Source organism: Molossus molossus, unplaced genomic scaffold (assembly GCF_014108415.1).
Source record: "Molossus molossus isolate mMolMol1 unplaced genomic scaffold, mMolMol1.p scaffold_m16_p_7, whole genome shotgun sequence".
In the NCBI taxonomy this organism is placed as follows: Eukaryota; Metazoa; Chordata; class Mammalia; order Chiroptera; family Molossidae; genus Molossus; species Molossus molossus.
In genome coordinates this window covers 47178466-47204169 of record NW_023425401.1, presented here as the reverse complement: position 1 = coordinate 47204169, position 25704 = coordinate 47178466, and the positions used below count along the sequence as shown (strand labels likewise).

General features: G+C 37.2%; 1 protein-coding gene across 1 annotated transcript in view; it reads left to right on the top strand.

Moving 5' to 3' along the window:
• The window catches only part of SEMA3C (semaphorin 3C), a 178858-nt gene that overhangs the window by 125948 nt on the left and 27206 nt on the right, over positions 1 to 25704 (top strand). The window contains exon 12 of the mRNA XM_036246675.1: positions 6779 to 7001. Within this exon, the coding sequence (XP_036102568.1) occupies positions 6779 to 7001 (223 nt within the window). The remainder of the gene's footprint in view (positions 1 to 6778; positions 7002 to 25704) is intronic.

Below are 25704 nucleotides of genomic sequence, written 5' to 3'. Positions count from 1 at the left end.
TTTAATATCCCATTCATGTAGCCAGAAGACCTACAGCCAAGTGACCCAAAGCATTCCCTCTTCTCTGAGGTTAAGAATGTTGCCTCTGAAGTCCCCCTGGTGAAGGATCAGCTGTGATTGCCGTACTTTATTTCCCTACACAGTGGTCCAGTTGCCAGGTCAACCTCATAAAAAATGACCGGATTCTTAAAGAAATGACACTGGCAGAAATCGTATACCCTCATCGTAATGATCCCTGTAGGTGCTTCACTTAAAGCAAGATTGATAGTTGTGCTAGCAAACTGCCCCAACCAGCAAGTCTAAGTCAGTAGGAAGAAGCCTGCCAATTGTGTCATGATGTTTTTCCATAAGTAATTCAAGTCTGTGGAAGAAACAAGACACCTCTGGTATGTTGCAAAGGGCAGCCAAAGACTGCAGATTCTCTCTGTGGCTGAGCTAACATATTACATTATCCTGTTACAATGTGTATAAAGCTTCTGCAAAAGATTGTGTTTGCATGTACTGTCCTGTTAAAGCAGAACCTAATAAAAGTGTTCAGTTTTAATATCTGTTTATAAGTGGAGCAGAACCATCGACCTCAATCATATAGCTTTGAACAGGTCTGGTACCTGGTATAGCAAAAGAACACAGAAACTTCATAATCCACATAGTGCTGGCAAGAAAAACAGAATTTGATTACTAGCACTTTTGTTATTACATCCATCTTCCTATTCTTACATTAGAAGAATTTTAATGTCTCTGAGATGTTTGAAAATATTCACTTAGAGAAGTTTACAATAATATTAAACACATAAAGTACACAGACATGAAAAGTCAAATTGCATGTTGTTTCAGGTCATTCAAAATGCACGAGTAGTCCTGTTCAATGTGGCTTAGTTGGTTGGGTGTCATCCTATACATTGAAAGGTTGCTGGTCCAATGCCCTGTCAGGACACATGCCCAGGTTATGGGCTCGATTCCTGGTAGGGGGCATGCAGGAGGCAGTTGATGGATGTTTTTCTCTCACATAAATGTTTCTCTCTCTCCCCCTTCCCCTCTCTCTAAAAATTAATATTAAACACAAACACACACACACACACTCACACACACACACACACACACACACACACACAAATGCATGAATAGCCCTGGGTGGTATGGCTCAGTTGGTTGGAGCATCATCCCATGCACCAGATGGTCATGGGTCCGATTCCCAGCCAGGGCACATACCCATGTTGTGGGTTCTATCCCTGGTCAGGGTGCTTATGAGAGGCAATTGATCATTATTTCTCTCTCACATCAATGTCTCTCTCTCTTCCTTGCTCTCTCTAAAATCAATAAAAATCATATCCTTGGATGAGGATTGTAAAAATGAAACAAAACAAACCAAAACAAAACAAAAAAAAATGCATTAATAAAATAGACAATAAATATTTGAGTCTGGAGGAGAGATTGTTGTCCATCAGCCCTGTTTGTAAAGGCATATAAAAAATATGAGATTTAGTTGGTCCTGAAGGGCATTGGTGTTCTTAAGTTGGATAGGCAAGAAAGTGTGTTTCAGGCAAAGGTCACAGTACACATTACAAAAAAGAAATGAGTCCTAGAAGCGCTGCTTGGCCTAGCTGGACTAGAGCAGAGGGCTCTTACAGTAGTGGGGGGAATGTGAGGAAGAAGAGGGCCAGCTGGTGCACAAGTACAAGACTTCAACTATGTAATTGGGCTTTAAATAAAGCGTCTGCAATCAGAGAAAGACAAATATTACATGATCTCACTTATTTGTGGACTATAATGAACGAAATAAGCTGATAAACATAATAGACCTGGCCCTGGCCGGTTTGGCTCAGTGGTTAGAGCGCCCGCCTGCGGTCCGGAGAGACCTGGGTTCGGTTCCCGCTAAGGGCATGTACCTTGGTTGCAGTTTGTCCCCGGCCCTGGTTGGTTGTGCGGGTGGCAGCCACTCGATGTGTCCCTTTCACATCAATGTTTCTCTCTCTCTCTCTTCCTCTCTCTCCCTCCCACTCTGTACAAAAAATGGAAAAATGTCCTCGGGTGAGGATAAAAAAAAACAAACAAACAAAAAACATAATAGACCTGGAGACAGAGGTAGGGTTCAGACTGACAAACCTCAGAGGAGAGGGGGTGGGGGAGGGGGAAGAGATAAACCAAAGACTTATATGCATATGTGCATAACCAATGGACAACCACAATGCTATGAGTGGGCGGGGCGGGACCAGGAGGTGGTGTCAATGGGAGAAAAAGAGAAACATCTGTAACAAAAATAATGAATAAAAATAAATAAATTAAAAATAAATAAAGGGCCTAGATTACCAAGGGTCTAAACATAAGACTGTCTCCTCAGAATACGAGTTTCATAGACCAGTGCTAGAAACTGGACCAGATTCTGGAATGGCATTAAGTCCATCTGTACATTAGCACTCATCTTTCAAGTGTTCAGTCAAGCTCCCCTTGACCATGCCAGCTACTCCTTCTCTGACTAGTTTTGCATTTATTTTCTGCTGTTTCAGCCTCAGATGTTACCTCTTTCTTCCACTTTGTGTTCTATGATTCAACAATGCCCCAGGAATTATAATTCTCTAAATACTCCAAACTTTGTTTACTTATCTCTAAACCAATTCACTGACTCTGGTAGCCTTAAGTTCTCCACTATTCTAAGTTGATTTAAAAAATATTGACTCTTTTTTTTCTTTATTGATTTTTAGAGAGGAAGGGAGAGGGAGAGAGAAATAGTAACATCGATGAGTGAAAACATCGATTGGCTGCCTCCTGCACACCCCCCACTGGGGATTTGGCCCACAACTTGGGCATGTGCCCTGAACCGGAATTGAACCCACAACTTCTTGGTGCATGGGTTGACACTCAACCACTGAGCCACCCTGGCTGGGGAAAAATATTGACTCTTAAACATATATGACAACTGATTATGAAGCTCTGTTATTTATTTTATATTTGTCTTAAATTATTATATATGTCTTGTTATTTTGCTTTGACTGTGTCTTTCTTACCGCAATACTTGTGTCCAGAAGACAGGTGTGTAGCTTTTTATTCTTAATTTTTCTACTGGGCATATCAAAATGTGTCTCGGATAAAAGCTGCCCAGAACATGGACACATGAATTAGCATATGAGTATGATAATGATGAAAGCGAGTATAATGGATGTGAGGAGAACATTTAAGAGCATCAGAGGTCAGCAGATGTACTGTAATCCCCGAGAATAGGAACAAAATTAGGTGAGGGCAACATTGCTAACACTTCTTAACATGGCATTCTTATCATTCCTATTGTTTCACCTAACACTTGAGTGATCAAAACACTAACAGTGTCTTTACTCAAAAAAGGAGTGCTTATCACTGCTTGATAAACAGAACACTAGAAATGGAGAAAAACAAACACTTAAAGGAGAAGTTTAACCAAAATTACTTAATGACTATTTGTGGAGTAAAATTACCCTTCTGAGGAATGAAACACAAGCCCAATAAATGGACAAAGGCTTTATTTTATGGTAGTACATGGATGTTATATTATCTTGAGATTTCAGTACACAAGCTTTCCATACACAAGGTGAGGCTAAGTTAACCATATCTTATTTACACTTGGCAGCATCACACTGAGCAAACTCTCAAGTTCAGGTGAAGAGTCTGCAAAGGGTAATCAATTTTATTCTTGTCACCATCATTGTCATTTATTCTGTGTTATCTTCTGAGTTTATGGCATGAATCAATGAAGAAAATCAATTATTATAAAGAAGAATTATTTTATGATTTTGAAATAAACTTACACTAGAAGATGCTCTTTCCTAAGAAGTTTTATTATGAATATTATAAATAGAAGTCCCAAATGGGAGACTTTCGAGTAAATATAAAATAACTGATTTGAGTTGATTTGTTTGGATCACCTAATTAGTAACTATGGTTTTGAGCAATCAAAATATAATTTTTATCTGAATTTTAACTATCCTGAAGTAAAACTCATAAATAAGACACAGTTTAATTACTTTATCACATGTGAAAATAATTGCAAACTGGAAATTATATAAATTGTAAGACGTGCTAACGTTGAATCTCTCTGGAACTTACAAATGAGAATGCTTGCAAATATTTAAAGAGACAACTCAGCTTAGCAGACCATAATTAGGGGTGTTTTATGAAAGTCTGGAACTATTTAGATGATCCATGCTTTTGTTCTTTCCATGTGTTCATTCAGTGAGCAATGCAGTTCCCTTTACCACTTTGTATGAAGAATAAGGTAGAAAACACCCCTCACCCTGTTCTTTCCAGAAGTATGGTACATCCATCTACTTAGAACACCCGCAAATGAAATTCCTTGTCCTCATTTGGTCTTCATTGTGGGCAATTTATAAACATGTATATTTAAATACAATGCTCTTTTCTGTTGAAGAAAAACATATGAAACCCAGATGAAAGTCTAGTTAATGGGATAATGAATGAGAGGTTTAGTTTCATTACTTGTCTCATTATCTCTCCTTAGTGAAGTCATTTAATTACCCCTTGTGCCTTTCCACAAAAAGAGAACTCTCTTTACTGGCCCTGTAAAAAGTTCTAGCCATGTTAACTGGTCAGCGTAGGTCTAAACCTTGCATTCAGCATGATTCTGTCGAAACGAACATGGCCGCACCAGTCCTTTGCTGAGACTCATTTGGAAATGTGGGTCTGGCCTCGAGGCACGGACATCATTGGCTAGCTGCTGCAAGGACCTACCGAGGTTGCCGTTGTTTTATTTGGTCCCTAAAATTGTTTATCTTTTTTTCATTGAATCAACACTAAAATGTTGGTGGATTTCACATAAAATTCCACATTTCTATCTGCTGTTGGAATCTGGCCACACTAAGCTTTTATGCCTTCATGGGAGCAATCAGCTAGAAATAAATGTTCGTCGCCACCTTGGATAAGGTATATTTTCTAGTCTGTGACTGTCCTTATTGCTGTTTAGCACAGATGCTGTGCCCACCGCTACTGGTCAGGAAGCTTCTTGCTTCCTGTTTACCTTGTACCTCTTTAAAGAGGACAAATGAAAACCAGAGCAGGAGTGCTTTTTTCAAGACAAAATAATTTTTTCCCCAAAAAGTAGAGATATTGACACGTGTCTGATAGAGTTGGACAAATCATGTTTGTTTGTGTTAAAAGATAATAACTGCCCTGGCTGGGTGGCTCAGTTGGCTGGAGCATCATGCTGTGCACCAAGATGTTGCAGGTTCGATTTCTGGCCAGGGCACATACCCAGATTGTGGGTTTGATCCCGCTCTCTGTCTCTCCTTCTCTCTCCCTCTCCCCTACTCTCTCTCTCTCTCAAATCAATAAACATATTCTCGGGTGAGGAGAATAATTAAAAAGATTATACCCAACAGCTTTGCTCATATCACTTAACACTCAGATTCTATGAGTGAGGTTGAGTCCCAGGCTACAGCAGGTCCCAGCCTACCCTGCAGTTTGGCCTCAGGTGCCCCGTCAGTGGAATCTTTTCCTCAGAAGCCCTGGTCATGCTCCCTGTCCAGAACCGTTGGAGCCGTCCAGCAGTCCTTTTTCGGGTTTCATTTTGGCTTTCTGTCTGCCCCTTTGAACTTGATGCTCTAAATCTCTCCTCTCTTGGCCAGAATAGAGGCCCCTGTTTCTTACATCCTCTGCAACAAAATTAGATGCCGGATATAACTGAGTAATTCACTACTCTGTCAAATATCTACTATTTTTCAGCTTTGTTACAGGTCTGAAGGTGAAACAATGAACAAAATATATCCAGTTAATGTCAATGTACAGCTTACATTTCAGAGGGAGAAACAGAATAAAGATAAAAGCAGCGTTCTCTCTTGCATTGATGCTTCTCTCTCTCTCTCCCCCTCTCCAATCCTCCCTCTAAAATCAATATACATATATAAAGCAGCTAATATAATATACCGTGAGGTCAATCAGACTATGAAGCAAAATGAAGCAGGCTAAGGAGATAGTGGAAATGGAGAGGAGCTGTTTTGATATGTGTGATCACCTTTAAGGAAGAAACTTTCAGCTGAGAACTGAATGAGGTAACCGAACACCACGAACTTGCATGGAAGAGTATTTCAGATGGGAACAACAAGTGCCAAGATGCTGGAACGGAAGCACGCTCGAGGCTCAGGAAGAGCAGGAACTATTATGGGAGTGGTAGCTACAGGCCAGGCATACAGGGGCTTGCAGGGCATACTAAACTGCTGGGATTTTATTCTAAGATTAATAGAGGCCACGGGGTCTTTTCAGCAGTTTCAGAGGGAAACCGTCAGGTGTAATTTACCACATCCAATCCAAGCTCCACTTTCAGAGATCCCTCTTTTGGAAGAAGGGATCAGAGGGAATAAAATTCCTGCATATTAGAATTCTGATTGAATTTGATAATGATAGTCTAATTTATTTTAGCCACTAGCAGCATGCGATTATATCCATATGATTTTTTTCCCTAACAATACTGTATCTGGCAGAGAATAAGAAATAGAAAAGTAATGGATGAGGAAGGTGAAAAGTTATATACACAATGGCATCAGCTCCTCTCTGAACTCAATAGGGTGGGATAAGTGGACTTAGCCTCATTCAAATGATCAAGTTATACACCCTGTATATTCGTTTTCTACAACGAAAACTATATAGAACTCTAAATAGTTACAGTTTCCTCCTCGGTGGGCAGCAAATGTACTTAAAACAACTTGAGCTAAGAACGTTGAAAAGCAGAGGACTTTTGATCATTACTGAACTAAGTAGGTGTTTTATTAACTTGGTTTTTAAAAACAATATCTTTTAGTGCCCAGGAGGAGCATTTACACCCAATATGAGAACCACCAAGGAGTTCCCAGACGACGTGGTCACTTTTATTCGGAACCATCCTCTCATGTACAATTCCATCTACCCAATCCACAAAAGGCCTTTGATCGTGCGGATAGGCACTGACTACAAGTACACCAAGATAGCTGTGGATCGAGTGAATGCTGCTGATGGCAGATACCATGTCCTGTTTCTTGGAACAGGTAAGTATTCAAGTGCAATGTGTAGAAAGGGTACTAAAGTAGGTAAGGACTATGATATGGGGCCCCAAAAGTCCCCAGTGTTTACTTCTGTCTGACTATCAGTGAGACAGTTAGTCTTTATGCCTCAGTTTCTGCATCTGTAAATTGGAGTTGATAAAATAAATTATTTTATAGGGTTGTGTATAAATAGATTAATATATGTAAAGTACCTAGAATAATAGTTCCTGGCACATATTATGGTGAAATATAATAATGATCTGAATAAAAAGATGGAAAGAAATTTTAAGCATGGGTAAGTGGTTTCTCAACTAAAGCAAACTCTGTGACTTTTAAAAATAAATACATGGATCCATTCTTCCATGATAACAATAGATGTGTACTAGATAACATTTGAAAGTGAACTTAACTTTAAAACAAATAGTTTTTAAAAATAGCCCTGGCTGGCTTGGCTTAGCGGTTAGAGCATAAGTCTGCAGACGAATGAATTGCGGATTCGATTCCAGTCAAGGGCGCACACCTCGGTTGCAGATCGTCCCTGGCCCTGGTCACGTCAACCAGTCGATGTGTCTCTCCCTCCTTCCCGCTCTATCTGATGATAAATAGAAAAATATCCTTGGGTGAGGATTAAAAAAAATAGATAAAAAATATATTGGTGCTACTATTTTAATACATTCACAAATTATGGTTTGTCAATTTACTTCAATAAACAAGTTGAGGGAAAATGCGCTTGTTTCTAGACCTACATCTTGTTGAATGCCAGCCTTGTAGCAGTGGTTCTCAAAGTGTGGTCCCCAGAGCAGAGGAGCAAAATCAGTATCACCCAAGAACTTGTTAGAAATGCAAATTCTTCTGCTCCAACCAAGGAACTCTGGAGATCTGTGTTTTAGCAAGCCCTCCAGGGAAATCTAGTTTGCCTGTGAGACGGTAATTCACAATAGCTTTCTAATATCCCTGACTACCTTGTAGTCAGTGAGGACATCTCTTGACTTGTCCTGTTGCAATATTAGAAGTAGTCCATGAAATTAGGTAGTTCCTCTACTACTTTAAGAAATAGTTATGAGCCCTGGCCGGTTTGGCTCAGCAGTTAGAACGTCGGCCTGCGGTCCAGAGGGACCTGGGTTCGGTTCCCGCTAAGGGCACGTACCTCAGTTGCAGTTTGTCCCCGGCCCTGGTTGGTCGTGTGGGTGGCAGCCACTCGATGTGTCCCTTTCATGTCGATGTTTCTCTCTCTCTCTCTGTTCCTCTCTCTCCCTCCCACTCTACCTGAACAAAAAATGGAAAAATGTCCTCAGATGAGGAAAAAAAAAAAAAGAAATAGTTATGAAACGTGCCTGTAAACCTCATTATAAGATACATAGTGGTGGAATATGTATTCTGAGCTAAGGAATAAACTGCACTCAAACTTCAGTCAATTTAAGATGTGCGTATTTTTTTCTTGGCTAAATATAATTCTCAAAGAGTGCTTTTCTCATAAATGTTTTATTTTACTCTTGTTTATTCTTATATGTAAAACCTCAGCTATGAATCTTTTACTCTCATATAATTACAGTTTATACTGGTCCGAGGTTGAGAAGCTTCTGTCGTGTACCATTTGGCATCCTCCCCATACTTGAACATACCTGTGTTTTCACTAGTCTTCTCTTTGCTTGCCCCACACCCAAGGAATAATCCTTCCTTCCCAGGTTAACCATTTCTCACTCTGCTTTGAATTTTATCCCCTCTTGACATTTTCAGGACCATTCTTATCAATTATATTTTTATTCCCTTTGTCTCACATTTGATTCTCCACTTAATTCTTGTCTTCGAAACTTGATGCCAGGATATAAAACTAGACATAAACCTCACCCATTGCCACCTCTACTATACTGCTGGTTTTGCTAAATTCTTCAATACTCCCATAGTAAGAAAATCCAGTGGCCTTAACTATTGACATGCCTCCATCTCCTCTTTGCTTCATCTGGCAATATAGACTCTCTCTTTACCTGTTCCTTTATCCACAAGTCACAAAGACCCTTTTTCTCTGGAAATCCCTTCTCAATTTCCTTCATTAGCCTGCATTTCTCCTGCCCATGAGTGTGGATATACCTTGAGGCTCTGTCTATGCCCTCTTCTTTTTACATATTCTTTGTCCATCTTATTCATTCATGTTTCATTTGTTCTGTGCAAACAAATCCCAAATGTATATCTCTAGTCATTGCTATTTCTTGGCTCAATATTTGCATTTACAATTTACTGTTAGATGACACAGACTGAATGATCTGTTCACGTTTTAGACATCATGCTTCAAACTCAATTTGTTCACTTCTAAGACCCTCGAACCAATGCTTAATCCACTTGTCTATATTTGTATTCTTGTTGCACATTCCTCTCAAGGTTCTATTTATCCTTGATACACATTTTCTATCTGGCATTTCACAGTACCTGGTAAGCTCAATAAATATTTGTCAAGATGAATTGAAAATCAAAATTCTGCTGATTGCTAGGACTCGAGTAATTAAATAAATTCATAACTGACTTCAAAAGCTAATTCCATTTGCATATAAGTTGTGTTATTTAAAACTGTAGCCTCTAAACAACTACAAAGAGATGCTTTTAGCCTTGGCTCAGATCACTCAATGTGGAGTTTGTATTTGAAAAAAAAAAAAATTTTTCTTGAAGTGACATGGTAATTTTAGTCACACCTCTCCCTAATGACTCAGAAAAAAATAACTGTTTTCTTGTTTCCCTTTTGAAACCTGTCTTAATGGGGACTCTGATGTTGTAACTGGGCTGTTTTTTCATGAAACCCTACATGAATGTAAATTTCATGGAAGGAATTTGCAAGTCTTTATACGCTGTGCAGCAATGTTCACTCAGACAAAGGCAGTAAGAAACATGCTTTTACACAAGTCCTTCGCTTTTCTTACCACAGAGGTCTCTGGCATCTTTACACTGGTATTTAAACGTTTGTGTCATTTTGAAAAGCAGTATTTAGGAATATGTTTTTAATGTTAGTGGGAAACTTCCTAATGGTTGCTTACAAAGGCGTATGAGTCTCTCGAAGACCAGTCTAACAGTAAAGAGCATGCCATGGCAGTTCTTCTCCCAACAGCGTCTTTCTAAAGAGATCGTGACTCATGCAGTCACTGAGCCTGTCCTCATGGTCATATCAAAGCACACTACAGTGATGTCAATTTACCTGAAATTCTACTAACCAATCTAGCAACATAAAATAATGCTACCCAAGTAGTTATTGGATTGCTGGTGAAATTGCTTTAAAGAGAATTCTCAGTGCTTGTTTGCTACTAAAAGTAAATAAAATGCTGAACTGGAACCTGGGAGAAGCGCAGGTCATGATTCCCAGGATATCTCAGCTTTGCGTAACTAAATGACTTAGGAAGGATATAATATTTCTTGGGCATTGCCAAATCCCCAAATAATAAAGAGTGCTTCCGCTGTTATAAATAAATAATGATGCTTCATGCACGGCCAGTGTGGCTTAGTAAATTGAGAATTGTCCCATGGACTGAGAGGTCCCAGTTCAATTCTCAGTCAGGGCACATGCCCAGGTTGCGGGCTCAATCCCCAGTGGAGGGTGTGCAGGAGGCAGCCGATCAATGTTTCTCTCTCACATCAGTGTTTCTATCTCTTTCCCTTCTTCTGTCTTTCTAAAAATCCAATTAAAAAACACCGTATTTGCCCTGGCCGGTTTGGCTCAGCGGTTGGATCGTCCGCCTGCGGTCCGGAGAGACCCGGGTTCGGTTCCCGCTAAGGGCATGTACCTCGGTTGCAGTTTGTCCCCGGCCCTGGTTGGTCGAGCGGGTGGCAGCCACTCGATGTGTCTCTTTCACATCCATGTTTCCCTCTCTCTCTCTTCCTCTCTCTCCCTCCCACTCTGTCTGTACAAAAAATGGAAAAATGTCCTCGGGTGAGGAAAAAAAAAAAACATACCGTATTTAAATAATGTACTACAATTATTGCCATAATAATGCAAGTTGCTCTCATGGCTTCTGTACCATCATGGAAAAATCAGGGGATTCAATGAAGACAAAAGTCAAAGATGCCATAGGAAAAATTTATTTAATCGTGTACTGAAATGCAGATATGATATTGTGTAACTGTATTCACTTTGAATGTTATGAATGATTCTATAGCCCACAGAGACTCCATGGTAGTTGTGTAGGCTTAATGCCATTAACTGTTACAGTGAGCCCATTACAGTGTACAATGTACTCTGGCTGAGTTTCAGAGGCTGGTAATCTGGCCTTCCACTTTCATGGCACTGCCTCATTATATTTTGTGTGCTGTCAGATGCCAAGATAGATACATACATACATACATACATACATGCATACATAAATACATAGAGAAATAAAATAGGAAGGAAGGGAGGGAGGGAGGGAGGGAGGGAGGATGAGCTTTGTCTTCTCATTTTTTAATTTTTAAAGTTTGTATCATCAATGTCTAGTCTAGGGGTCAACAAAAGACAACCCGAACCAAATGTAGCCCCAGGTCTTGTTATCCATACACTAAGAATGCTATTTCATATATTTTTTAAATGAGATTTACTCTTTTCTTTTTAATTGCTTTTTAGAGAGAGGGGAAGGGAGAGGGAGAGACATATAGAAACACTGATGAGAGAGAACATCTATTGGCCACTTCCTGCATGCCCTCCACTGGCGATCGGGCCCATAATCTGGTTATGTGCCCTAACCAGGAATCGAACAGGCGAACTCTTGGTTAATGGGTGGATGCCCAACAACTGAGCTACACCAGCCAGGCATTATTTCATATTTTTAAGCGATTAAAATAAATAACAAGAAGAATATTTTATGAGCAGTGAAAATTATATGATTTTTTATTTCAGTGTCCATAAATAAATCTTTATTAGAACAGCCACATCCATCCACTTTTGTCTGCTTTTGTACTATAATGTCAAAGCTGAGTAGTTGCCATTGAGACTACTTAGCCTGAAAAGCATGAAACATTATTGTTTGGCCTTTTATAGCCTTTTATAGAGGTTTGCTGATTCCTATTTTGTCATTTAATTTCATATATAATTTTATAAAATTGACTTCTTAAAGAAGCTGTTTATTAATATGTGGCTATAATACAAAGATTCATAATGTTGCCCCAAATAAATATTTCTTCTTTTATCTGGAGTAAAAATTATTTTGCTATTCTTTTAAAACTTAAACTAAAATCTAAGTTTACGTAATCATTTTTTTATGCATCCCTGCTACTGTTCTCTCTAAAAGAGATCACAGCTTGAAACAAAGTATTTTAAAGTCAGTGCTTTGTTTAACCCTTTAGTAGTATTTGTGATGTTTTGTGGCACTTTTTTTTTTTTTTTGGCTTGTTTGTTTATTTCTTAGTGTTTGGGCTGTGATATTCTTATGTTTCTTCTTTTAGAATTTTGTTTTTAATCTTTAGGAAGGACTGAAAGCCTCTCATTGGATTACCATTTCTATTTTGACTTTCCCACTTACTGCTTATAACCAAACCCTATTTTCAAAGCGGACTGTATGGCACAGTGAAGACATTTTTGCCTGTTTCTCTTTTGCTTCTGGAGTTATGAAAATATTTAAGTGGCTGGGTCAGGTTCAGACACATTCTGTCAAATTTATATTTTTAGCACTATACATGAATCAGAATGACATGTGGTTTCTGATGAAGAATGAGAGTATTCTTATGAATGGGTGTTAGAGGTTTGGGATGATTTAATGCCATTATGATTTTTTATATAAGGTTGATACATGCGGTGTTCTGCCAAAATTCTTATATAGTATATATGATTTCATGCTTCTTATTAGCTTCTGTTTAACCGGGTGAGTACTAAGTTAGAATGTTGGCTCCAGTCCTTAAAAATGTGGAGTTTTGAAGTGTGTGCCACAAATGTGACTGAAGACTTAATGTGTTTGCCTTGCAATGTTACAGGGTAACTACTTTCATAGTAACTAACTGGTTTTGGCAGTCACATCTCTTGGAATGGTACACTTGTTGAACTGCGAACCTAGGCATTTTGGTTTTTAAAGAACTCCCAAGAATATCCCGTGTAAAATGTGACAGCTGGAGCAGTGCGTCTGAGTTATAAAATACTGTCGTCAGTTGGAAGCTGTGCACGAATGTCACTCTAAGGAGAGTGTCTAGACTCCCCCTTCTCTTCGGAGTAAGGAACAAATCCCTTTATAAGTCGCTGGCTTTTAATAACATTGTGGTTCACTGCTTTCCAAAGCAGAATCTGGAAACATCTGAGACTTTACCAAGGATTCTACAGGAATTTTCACAGTAGGAAATATTAATGGAACAGAGTGGAATGATGGTTGAATTGACAGAAGAAAAGTTATAAATCATGGTGTGAAGACTGCTTGATCATGTAGAAGAGTAGCAAAAAGGGCTATGTGAAGAAAAAAAAAAAAAAAATACAGTGATTGCTAATCCAGATACAAATGTTCTCATTTAAATTTTACCTTTTAAAGATAATTTAAGAATAAATATAAGACATTGCTGAAAAAATTTATTTCAAAAAGGAGAATTGTTTTTCTTTAAGCTACTCTTCAGAAATATATTCTTTTAAAGATTGCATAAGATCTCATATAATGATTGTATAAAATTTATTATTGCTAGCTTACCTGAATTAACTGTTTATTTATTTAGTATTCTACTTAAGCAAATAAGTATCCCATTGCCAGTTTCAGATTTTATTGTATTAATATTATAATGATGCTAATTAAATTTATTTATAGTGCTTACCTTTTGCCAGATATGTAACTGAGTTTCATCTACCCCTTATAACTTACCTATGAGAAATTGCAAAAATGCAGGCTTCATGGAGGGCAAGGATATCTGTCTAATTTATTCATAGCTATATGCTCAGTACCTAGAACAGTGCATCACTCAAAGTGGTCACTCAATAGATATTATTTGAATAAATGAATTAATGGGTTTCACTTATCCTTCACCGTGTTTACAGAGGAGCTCAGATAAGTTATGATCACATAGATAGTTAGTATATGATACAACCAGAATATAAACTCTTGCTGTCTGATTTCACATTTTGAGCATTTATCTTTTACACATTATTACCTCATTTACCGTCATCACTTTATGACACTTTTCTTTTTTGAAGTTAAGATAATTTCATTTTACTGTCAATTGAAAATTTTATCTACATATGTCAAGATGATATTGCTGATATGCTAACATTCAACATTAGCACTGGCATCATGTCACGCAGTTTCGCCCATCCACAAGTTGTCATCAAGTCTTACATGTGAACAAGATGCATTTTACAAAGTGACAGAGAAGCCTTGGAACAGACCGGGTTTGTGTGTGAATCAACTATGCAAGAATTTAACCTATGACTGTGAGGCATTGTAATGTTCCTTAGCATGTATTTAGGAATGAAGGTGGTAATACTTGGGGGGTGAGAAAAGGATGGCAACGTGGGGTAGGGCTTCACCTTAATTTTTATGTACCACTAAATCTTGGCACATTTCAAATTTGTTTTAAAATGGGGCTTATATTTGTGTTAAAAATGTCTTACACACTCACCAATCACATATGAATCTCTTTGGCTTCTTCTGTTTACTTAAATAAAAAGGATTCTGCATATGCAATCAGTATATATGGAGGATTTTACAATATCAAGCAATGAAAGAGTGCCTCTCAGTGGGAAACGGAACAGCAATGATTTGCTGTAACACTTGCTCATTTACTATTAACCACGCATATTTTCCTACATGACTAGAAAGTAACTACAGTCAAACCTCATGCCAGTATGTTGCCTTCATTTCACCCTTAACTCTTTTTTTTTTAATTAATTTTTTTATTTTTGTTACAGATGTTTCTCCTTTTCCCCCCACTGATTCCCCCCTCCCTCAACCTCCCCACTCTGTCCCCACCTTTGTTGTCCATGTCCATTGTTCATATATACATGCATGTAAGTTCTGTGGTTTATCTCTCCTCCTCACCCCCTCTTCAGGGGATTGTCAGTATGTACTCCACTTCCACGTCTCTGGGACTACCCTGTTCCTCAGACTGTTAGTTCCTTATATTTTTCATTATGTATCACCCTTAACTCTTATGGGAATGTAAGAAAATATAGCCTAAAGACATTTGTAAAGACTTTTATAGTGTGTCAAGAAGAAATAACCACACTGTTCTTGTTTCTGACATGCTGCTAAGTCTTCCTGGGGCATACTCAGCATCCTTTATCCCTAGGAGAAGAATTCACAGCCTACCACTCTTCCCGGCCAGGCCTTCTCTCTCTGACTCCCCGAAGGAAGTCTATAGTTACCTGTCAGTTGTGGGGGTGGTTTCTGTGGAAAGGCAAGTTTTAAAAATCTTTTTATTGAACTGGGAAGAGTTCAAATTGTAGAAAACAGAAATAAATGTGTGTCTTTTTAAGAGAGATGTTTTATTTTAGAATATGAAGTGTAAACTGGAACGCACCGATTTGAAACTGGATTTTCTGAAGTGAATCTGTGGTATCAGAATCACCTATGTTTTACTTGACTTAGTTGTATGCTTGTTTTTCTACTCCACTAATGTGGTAGGCAGAACAGTAACCCTCAAAGTTCTCTACGTCCTAATCCCCAGAACCTTACATGGCAAAGGAGCCTTTGCAGATGTGATTACTGTTGTAGGCATCGAATGGGGAGATTTTCTGAATTGTCTGGGTATGCCGTCTAATTGCATGACTTCTTAAAAGCAGACGGCCTTTCCTGGCTCTCATCACAGGGAGATGCAGTCAGAGAGACGTGCCTCTGCTGGCCTTGAAGAGGGAGGAAGGAGACCATATGGCAAGGAATCTGAATGGTCTCTAGAAGCTGGAAAATGTAAGGAAGTGGATTATCTTTAGAATATCCAGAAATATATGCATTCTTCCCTACACCTTGATTTTAGCTCGGTGAGACCCATGTTAGGCTTCTGTTCTTAAGATAATAAATTCATTTTTAAGACAAAAAAAAAAAGGTGGTAATTTGCTTTAGCAGCAATATAAAACTAATACAACTAGGCTTTGAATTCTAGCTTAATTGAATGACTAGAATGAAACTATTTTGAAGTTTCTCTTAAGAATTTCTAAAATAAAGAATAATAAATTTGGGTGTTTTAAAATTCTGGCAAAGTCCTTACTGATTAATGCAAAAATATATGTTATGTTCAATAGCTCTTTGTCAACCAGTACAGAATAGCACACTAATATATATATCACAGAGATGTTATTTATTTGCTCCTTAGAATTTATTGAACCTGTTGCATACCAAGGCTTATGATATGTAATGAATAATAGCAAGAGCACATTAATTTAAGGAGCTCATTTGGAAGAGGCAATTCAATTCAGTGCAATAAGTATTATCAAGCCTGGCTGGTGTGGCTCAGCGGTTGAGCATCACCCTATGCACCAAGAGGTCATCAGTTCAATTACCAGTCAGGGCACATGCCCAGCTTGTGGGTCTGATCCCCAGTGGAGGGCATGCAGGAGACAGCCAGTCTATGTTCTCTCTCATCAATGTTTCTATCTGCCTCTCCCTCTTCCTTCCTCTCTCTGTAAAATTAATTTTTTTAAAAAGTATTATTGAGCACCTATTATGTGACAAACACTCTTACAGGTGCTTAGGATACATCAGTGAACCAGAGACTAAGATCTCTGCCCTTTAGAGCTTGCATTCTACTGGAAGAGAAAATGACCCTAATAAATAAGGAACTTACCTGTTTGAACTTGATAAATGCTATTAGGGAGGTGTGTGCTCAGGATTTGCGTCACTGAGAGGGTTATAGTTGAGCAAAGACTTGAAAGAGTAAGAGAATTGCCAAAAAGCAATATGGAGAAAGAGCATTGTAAAGTCTTCATAGAGAACAGTTTGTTATGATCTTTAATGTAAGGATCTGTAGCATCCAGGAAGGGATTGGCAGCCTGTTATGCATTTGCAATAGTTCTCTATTGCTGCATAATAAATAACCACAAAATTAGGGGTTTAAGACTATACACATTTATTATCCCAGTTTCTGTACTCGAATGCTTAGCAATTCTCTCTGCTCAGAGTCTCACAAGGCTGCAATGAAAGTGGAGGCCAGCCTGCATTCCTTTCTGGAGTTCAAGATCCTCTTCCAAACTCAAATGGTTTGGGGGAAAAATTCAGTTGCTTACTGAGGCAGAAATGAGGCCCTTAGATCCTGGAGACCACACACAGTTTCCTCCCACACGGATCTCTTCATTGGCCATTAAAAACATGGTTGTTTGCATCTTCAAGGCTAGCAGAGTCTCTCTCGTCAATCTGCTAAAACAGATCTCATATAATGTAGCTTAATTATGGAGCTGACATACCATCACCTTTGCATTATTCTGTGTATTTTGCAAGTCACACACTGTAGGTGCACTCGAGGGGAGAAGTTACACAAGGCATGACTCATTAAAGGTCATCTTAGAGTTGGTCAGCCACTGCCCATATATAGTTTAGATAGATCACTTTGGTAATTGTGTGGAGGATACATTACAAATAGAAAAAAGAAGGCCAATTAAGAATTTTTTGTATGTTAGAGGCGAAAAAAAAATAATGAGAGCCTAAATTAAGCCTAAAAATAATGACAGTCAGTCAGAGTTGAGTGAGATTATCAGGTTCAAGAGATTTTTAAGAAGAGGAAAGACCAGATGATAACAAATTGATTTGGGAAAGATGGGAGGTAAAAAAGTATCTGGAGTCTTTTGTAGATTTGTGTCTTGGCAAGCATCTGGAAAGAAGTACTGCTCACTAATCAAGGGAATATGTATAATCAGCAAGCAGAGTACAAGTAATGAATTCCCTTTTGCATGGCACACCTATCCTTTACTATGGCCTGTTATGCATCAGAGACCGAATTTATCACCTAAGATACATTATCTCATTAAAACCTCATAGCAGCCCAATGAGCTAGAATCACTATCAACATTTTGCAGTTGTGTAAACAGGCTTTGAGAGGTAGAATGGCTTGCTTAGGTAATGAAACTATTGGGAATAATACTTAAATTCAAGATCACATCTTTCTCACATTGAGTTAAAAATTTGGTGGGCCATTGAGATGGATAACTCAAAGAGGGTGTTATTACAGATAACACTTCAGTAGAGAGGCTGTGCTGGAGATGCAGATATGGGAGTCACTAGCAATGGAGGTGTCAGCTGAATCCTTGACAATGCTTTGAGGCCACTTTAGGAGACTATACAGATAAGAATTGTACTCTGGGAGCTCACTTAAGGGGTAGGAAAATAAAAAGTATTTACCAAGAAGATGGAGAAAGAGTGATCCTGAAAGTAACAGGAGAGGAAGAGCAACTAATATTATGGTGGCCTCGAGAAAAGAGAATGTCTGGCAGGAAGGGAGCAGTGGTGAGATTAGCAGATGTGGTCCAGGTAGGTCTGAGCATCCTTGTAATGTGCTGCTTTCCTCGTTATCCTACATCCGAGCTGACCAGCCGAGTCTGAGAGGAGAATGACCATTCCAGGGGAAGCAGGGAGATGTGAACAGGAGGAAGTAGGAGGGGTTAACACGGGCAAGTCAGTGGTGGGCTGGGAGCTGACCCAGGGAAGTGGGTGGGAGGGGGCACTCCTCTCTCTTCACCTGAGCACCCAGTAACTTAGGTGGATGTTCCAGGCCAGTTTCTGTGTGTGGTTTAATTTATAAAAACAAATGCCAGACAGCCTATCTTTTTAAAAAGTGGTGCAGGGAAATAGGTTAGTTTGTGACCATAAAATGTATTCATCTCAGTAGTTCTTCCCCAAATGATAAAGGATTAAATGGCATTAACGGCAATGCTGCATCTTTGGAAATCTAGAAATCTAGTTGTCGGATCCTGTATATTATCAATAAAACCTTACACAGACCATACATCCGCATTATTTAAAGCTCATTTGTTTGTTTTCAAAATGTAAGTAAAAGATTTATGATATACAATAAGGGATAATCAAAAGTATATGTAAACTTTAGTAATTTACAAAATCCTAAAATAATTTAAATTATTTCTGAGATCCTATTTGAGTACTCTTTAGCTGGATCACCAGGAAATAACTATAATCATCCATAGACTATCACTTGCTCTGATATTAAATTGTAATTTTTTTTAAACCTTATAGATAAAATTAGCTTCTAGAACCAGAATGAACAAATATGTTACATTGTAAACTTATTAAATACATTTTGATAATTAGATATAACATATATTTTTTATGAGGCTAGAAACCTTAGTTGAATAAATAATTAGGTCAAAATTTTTAATTGGCACATTTTGCTATTTTCTGATTTTTTTCGTAAGCCTAAACTAAATCAAAACTTACAAAACTCACTCCTTGTCAGTTTAGTAGAATCATTGGCCTTAAGATTTTTGTTTCAACATTGCCCTACAACTCTACTTTTCAACTAACCTACTAAATATCTAACTTCTAAACTTTCCACAACAGTAATGGATATAACATATGTGGTCTTACCCATAAAATTCTTCATATGTGGCAGTGTGATATGGCAAATTAAAATTCCCAGAGATTATCCTCATAAAGACCAATTGGAATTTGCATTGGGATTTCTCCCAAACCTTGTTAAATATATAATAATTTATTAGAATATATATAATAATTTATTCTTGGATATATTCTAGGATAAGAATTAGGGAATGTGGTTTGACATTCAAAGGACCTAGGTATAAATCTTGTCCTCTATCACTTATCAATTTTATGACCTTGAGCAAATTATAATGTCCTCAATTGTACTACTTTATGGACTTATTTTAAAGATTAAAATAGATAATGTGTGTAAAACCCTTAGTGTACTACCTAGAAATTAGTAAATTAGCAGAAACATATACACATGTACCTACAGAATAGATATGTATTTATTGAAATCAATCATGCATATCTTTTAATATAAATATATATGTGTATATATATGCATTCATAAGTATATTTTAAGAATTTCTATTAAGAATCCTCATGCTATTCTATTCTCTAGACATAAGCAGTGAACAAAACATACAAATGTCTCTTCTTTCATAGAGTTTATTTTCTTGTGGAAGGAAACGGGCAAAGAATAATATGTACACAATTATTCTATACTATTATTTAAAGTTGAGTACGGTATAATAAGAAAAACTAAGAAAGAGAAACTTTAATAACAGATCATAGATGAATCTGCTGGTAATATATGAGAGACATTTCTTTTGTTTGGAAATTACAGCTGAAAGGAAAGAACTGGTATATAACAATAGTAAATACTTTTTCACTGGTAAAGAGGGAATAAGGAAGGACAATTTCAGGCTATGGAGAGGACAGTTGGTAATGCTCTCTGTAAAGTTTAAAAGGAAGGTTCACATATGCTCTCTCCTTTGACCTTGAACAACCTTGTCAGGTATGTAAAGCAAATACTATATATGTGCACATTTAAAGAGAAGTAAAGTGGATTACAGGAAGCAGGTTTACTCAAGTTTACACTATTTGCAAGTGCAAAACCAGAATGGATAAAATGAAAATAGATGACAATATTGCAGTTTTTTTGTTTTTGTTTTTCTCAGTAGTGATGTAGAAACTGCTATTAGCTGGGCTGTTAATGAACAATGGTTATCTATTCCTGAGAGCTAACTGCAGAAAGAGAACCAGCACAGACCAGTTACATGCATACCCAGTGTTCAGCATACAGAGGAATAGTGCTGACTGTGTCCCTTCTAATGTAACTACTGTTCGGCAGACTCAAAAGCAGTGTCCTGAATTAGTAGAGTAGCTTTAGTAGACCCACACTGAGTATTTACTTTATTTTTTATCATGTTAGTTTTTATCAGAACATGATTTCTATCTACAGCTTTGCTGAATTATATCTATTAAATTATTATTTTTATTGTTTAAATCTGTTTATTTTTAAAATAGGAAATACAGTAGAATATATAAAGAAAAGCAATCCTATTTATATTCTCTTATTTGAAACCAAATGTGTTTTGGGATTCAGAGTATTTGAAAATAAAAAGATAATGTGTGTAGATATATTAGATAAAAAGGCTTCAGAATCTTGGGCCACACCCCATGAAATACACAGTGCTATTTCTGCAGTGAGACAGAAATCTTCAAGTGTAATAAATAGAGACCATAAATAGCCTCACATAAGAGCAGTTCAGGTTTTGTGGCCACATGAGTTCAAGTTAGGACAGATTTTACCTCTCAAAAATTTTTAAATGAATAAATAAATAAAACCTTTTAAAATTTAGAATTGCAGCTAAAAGATAATGTGCCTGAATTAAAAATAGAATACAATCCCTTACTCATATAGAGGGATTATACTTAAATACTGACTTTTTTCACTCTGTAAGATCATACAATTACCTCTGCTGAGTTATTTTTAGGTGGGAATGTTTCATTTTAATGTCATTGTCTTTGTTTACTTTTTCTTAAAAATTTATTAGTTCACATAACCGAAAATCGCAATAATATGTGGTTTTAGATATGGTTGGACTAGGGCCCCCCGCTTCTTTCTTTGGAGTTTTTGGCTTTGTTCTCCTTAGCAGGGAACAGGAATCAGCTTTGTCCTTATGTTAATTTTTCTTATGTTTCCTACTGGCTGCAGCAGTTACAAAACATATCTGCAAACCAATCAATCAACTCTGATGGAAAGAGGGTCATGTTTGGTTCCCTCTATTCTTCCTATAAACCTGTTTCCACTTTGTATTATTTCCTTTCAGACTAAAAGATATCCTTTAGTATTTCTTCAAATGCAGAGGTCACTGGCAAAATCTTTTCCTTTATCTAAAAAATATTTGATTTCATCTTCATTTTCTTGATAATATTTTCCTTAGATATAGAATTCTGGATTAACACCCCCCCACACCCCTGCACTTAAAAATGTTGCTCAGTTATCTTCTGTTTCTAATAAAAAGTCAGCAATAATTGTATTTCTTGCTCTCATGTCATCATGCCTTTTTTCTCTGGCTGCTTTCAAAGTTTTTTTCTACACCTTGTGTTTTCAGCAGTTTAACTAGAATGTGCAAGTATGGTTCTTTTTATATATATTTAGCTTAAATCTCACTGAATTCTTAGATCTTCAACATAGTATTTTTATCAAATTTGGGAAATTTTCAGCCATTATTTCTTCATATTTTTTTCTTCCTCAATATCGCCTTATTTTCCTTCCATGGTTCTAATTACACATATATTAGACCATTTGATAATGCCACACATGCCCAGAGGAACCTCTTCACTTTCTTTGATCATCACTTTGTGTTCTTGCAGCTGGGTTACTTCTATTCCTTTGGTTTCACGTTTATTGACTCTTACTTTTTTCAATCTCTACTATTAAGTCTATGGAAATAATATTTTATTTCAGTTTTTGTACTTTAGTTTTAAATTATCGAGTTGACTTTTATAGTTTTTATTTACTTACTGAGTTTTTATATTTATTCATTATAACCATATCTTCCTTTCATTTCAGAGTTTCCTTTTAATTTTTTGAACCTATTTATAATAGCTATAATAACTACTATATGTAAATCCAATGTCTGGGTAATCTTGACTTCTTTTTATTTTTGACTGCTGATCCAGCCCTGTGCTTGCTCTTCTCTCTCTCTCTCTCTCTCTCTCTCTGTCTCTCCATGTATAACCATTTTTGTTTTTGCTGAATACTGGACATTATAAATAATACCTTAGATTTAGGTTCAGTTATCTTCTCTGAAAGGGCTACTTCTTGTTATTGCAGGCAGTCAATTATTAGTTGATCTCTTTGAATTAGTTTTAATCTCCATTAAAATTCTTATGCATAAGAGGCCCTGGCCAGGTATATAAGTTGGTGAGAACATCATCCCAATATGCCAAGGTTGTGGGTTCAATCCCTTGTCAGGGCACATACAAAAATCAATAAATGAATGCATAAATAAGTAAAACAAGAAATCGACATTTTCCCTTTCTCTCTCATTCTCTCTCCCTCTCTCTCTCTCTCTCTCTCTCAAATCAATTTTTAAAATTGTGTACAAGAGAAGTCACTCTAATTTAGCAGGACTCCAAGTCCAAACTTTCTCTCTTATGTCTTATCAGATCTTGGTTGCAGGTTTTGTTAGGACAGGTCTAAAGTAAATCTTTCTCTAGAAAGTGGCACTTACTCTTCTAGGCTCAGCCTTTCTTGCATCCACTGGATGCTAGGAGTTTTAACAAGGTGTTAAAAAGATCTGTCTACTGTGGTTGGGCCAGAACTCCAACTTCACGCAGCACTGCTCTTCCTCAGAAGTGCTGAACCTAAAATTTGTCTATTTCCTTGTCCCTATAGCAGCTGCAACCTGTTAAGTTCTGTTAAGTCTTGAGTGGTTTCATCCTGCAAATATATAGTCCAGGAATCAGCTACAGACTCACAGCAGATTTCTACATGGACGTTGGGACCACTTTCTGGGCAGTTCCCTCTCTCTGATATCATGTGCTATTGAATTTATTAGTTTCTGCTGCCCCAAATTCTGGTATCTTTCTCCTCATCTCAGTGGGACCACTATGCACTACTTGGACACCAATTTTCTGCACCTCTGTTGGGAAATTATTCCCAAGCAGAAAGTTGGGTGATGGTGAAGATTTTCACGTGAGTTTCCCTTGTTTTAGTCTTGTGCTGTCTATTACTCATTACCTAGAAAGAATTACCTCATATGGTTTGTCCAGTTGCATAGTTGTTTACTACAGACAGGCTATTCTGGCATCGGTTACTCCATCATGGCCAGCTGCCTTTTTGCCAACCAGAAAGATTTTTCTGATGACATTTCTACCAAAAGTGTTTTAAAACATCTGTTTCTTTATAACCATGCATATTCTAGGTTTTATCATTACTTCAGTGTTTGCTTCAGATTACTTCAGATTAAGTGGATATTTTTGTAATTTCATAAATCATGTATATACCTTGATTTTCAAAATAGCTGAAACTTTCTATTATAATTTTATTTGGGGAAAATCCTAACATAGTTTAGTGCAGTAAAAATTAGTCATTAACTTTATGTATTAGCAAAATATGTTATTTTAACTTAATTTAAGCAGAAATAAAAATTAAATATATATCTATATCTATATATAATTACTTTAATAACTTCTTGTTTGACAGATGCGACCATTGCCAAGAATTGAAATAGGTTAGAAAGAATCATATTGTTCATCTTCTATGATTCTGGAGTGTTTAGGATATATATAAAATCTTCTGTAAAGTCTATTTAAAATGAGCACTTCCAAAAATTGTGTTTGTGGTCTGACATGGAAACCAACATCTAAATTTGTAATAAACTCTCTAGGTAATTTGATGAGATAGTCTGAACGCTACACTTTGACAAACTATTTATATAATATAACATGATCTCTAAAAGAACATGGGAGGCTATGCCTAGGGATCACACACATTAGCAAAGTCACTGAATTCTATATTTTCTTCACAATGCAGAAAAGTATTTTAATTATTCTAAAAGATTCTGCAGCAAAGAAACCGGCTTAACTTCCATTAATCCAGTGCTATCCAAATTTATTTGACTCTACAAACTTTTTTTTCCCTCCATCCTCACCTGAAGATATATTTCATTCATTTTAGAGAGGTGGGGGAGGGAGGTGGTATAGAAACATTGATCCATTGCCTCTGATAGACACCTGAACCGGGATCAAACCCACAACCTAGGTATGTGTCCTGATTGGGAATCAAACCCACAACCTTTTGTTACATGAGACGACACTCCAACCAGCTGAGCCACCCAGCCAGGGCCTGACCCTACAATCTTTTTAACATCAATGCACTGTAGGAGATACTGAATAATAGCATTTCCAAGGGCTTCCCTCAAATACAGACACTTGAGATGCCACTGATGACCAACTGGTGCTCTAACTGTCCCAAAAGGTGAAGCTGAACGTGTCCACATTACAGCCATTTCTAACCTATTTCATTTAAATTACCCATTGAGTCTGAAAAGCTCTGCTAAGTGTAAGAAGTTGTACTAAATTACCTAGTTTAGAGATACATTTTGTAACAAGGGGACATTCATGAATAGAATTGCCACCTCTTAAAAGTATATTCACTAAACTACTGGTAAAGATTTTATAAACTCATGTTTCAGTTTTATTCTCAAATTTAAAAATACTATTAAAAGAATGTAACAGCCATTTGATCACCTAACAAGAGAAAGAAATCTATTTTAACTATATATTTTAACCAACGTGAAATAAGGACCAATTGGAAGATCTGATTACAGAAACTAACAATGCTAGATGTCTAGTCATTCTTCTTTGTTTATCTATGAAGCTTTCCTTTGCCAAACAGAGCCTTTGTGGGCCTTTTTAGGCTTTAAAATGTTTCTTTATTTGAATGAACAGATTGATTTAGAAAATTATAATAAAGGAAGAGATGTCATTTAACAAATATAGTGATTTCATCTTTACAATACGGGTCTTAATTGATGAACTAGAGCTGATTTTCCTGTAATAGCCTCTGAAGTCTTGCATAGGGCTGCTTAGGCTGACATCTAGGGACAATGTGTGGAGAAAGAGAAAGGAGAAAAGGGTTGAGTATATGACTTTGGGATTTGTATGTTGGTCTTTACTAAATTGAATAAGACCACACCTTAGCTGGCACAACTTGCTATTGATTACTAGCACCTAGAATCAGATTTGCTACATAATTTGCAGGGTCCAGTGCAAAATGAAAATTCAGGGTCCCTTTTTAAAAATTATTAAGAATCTCAAGAAGGTAACAGCAGAGCATTAAACCAAGCATG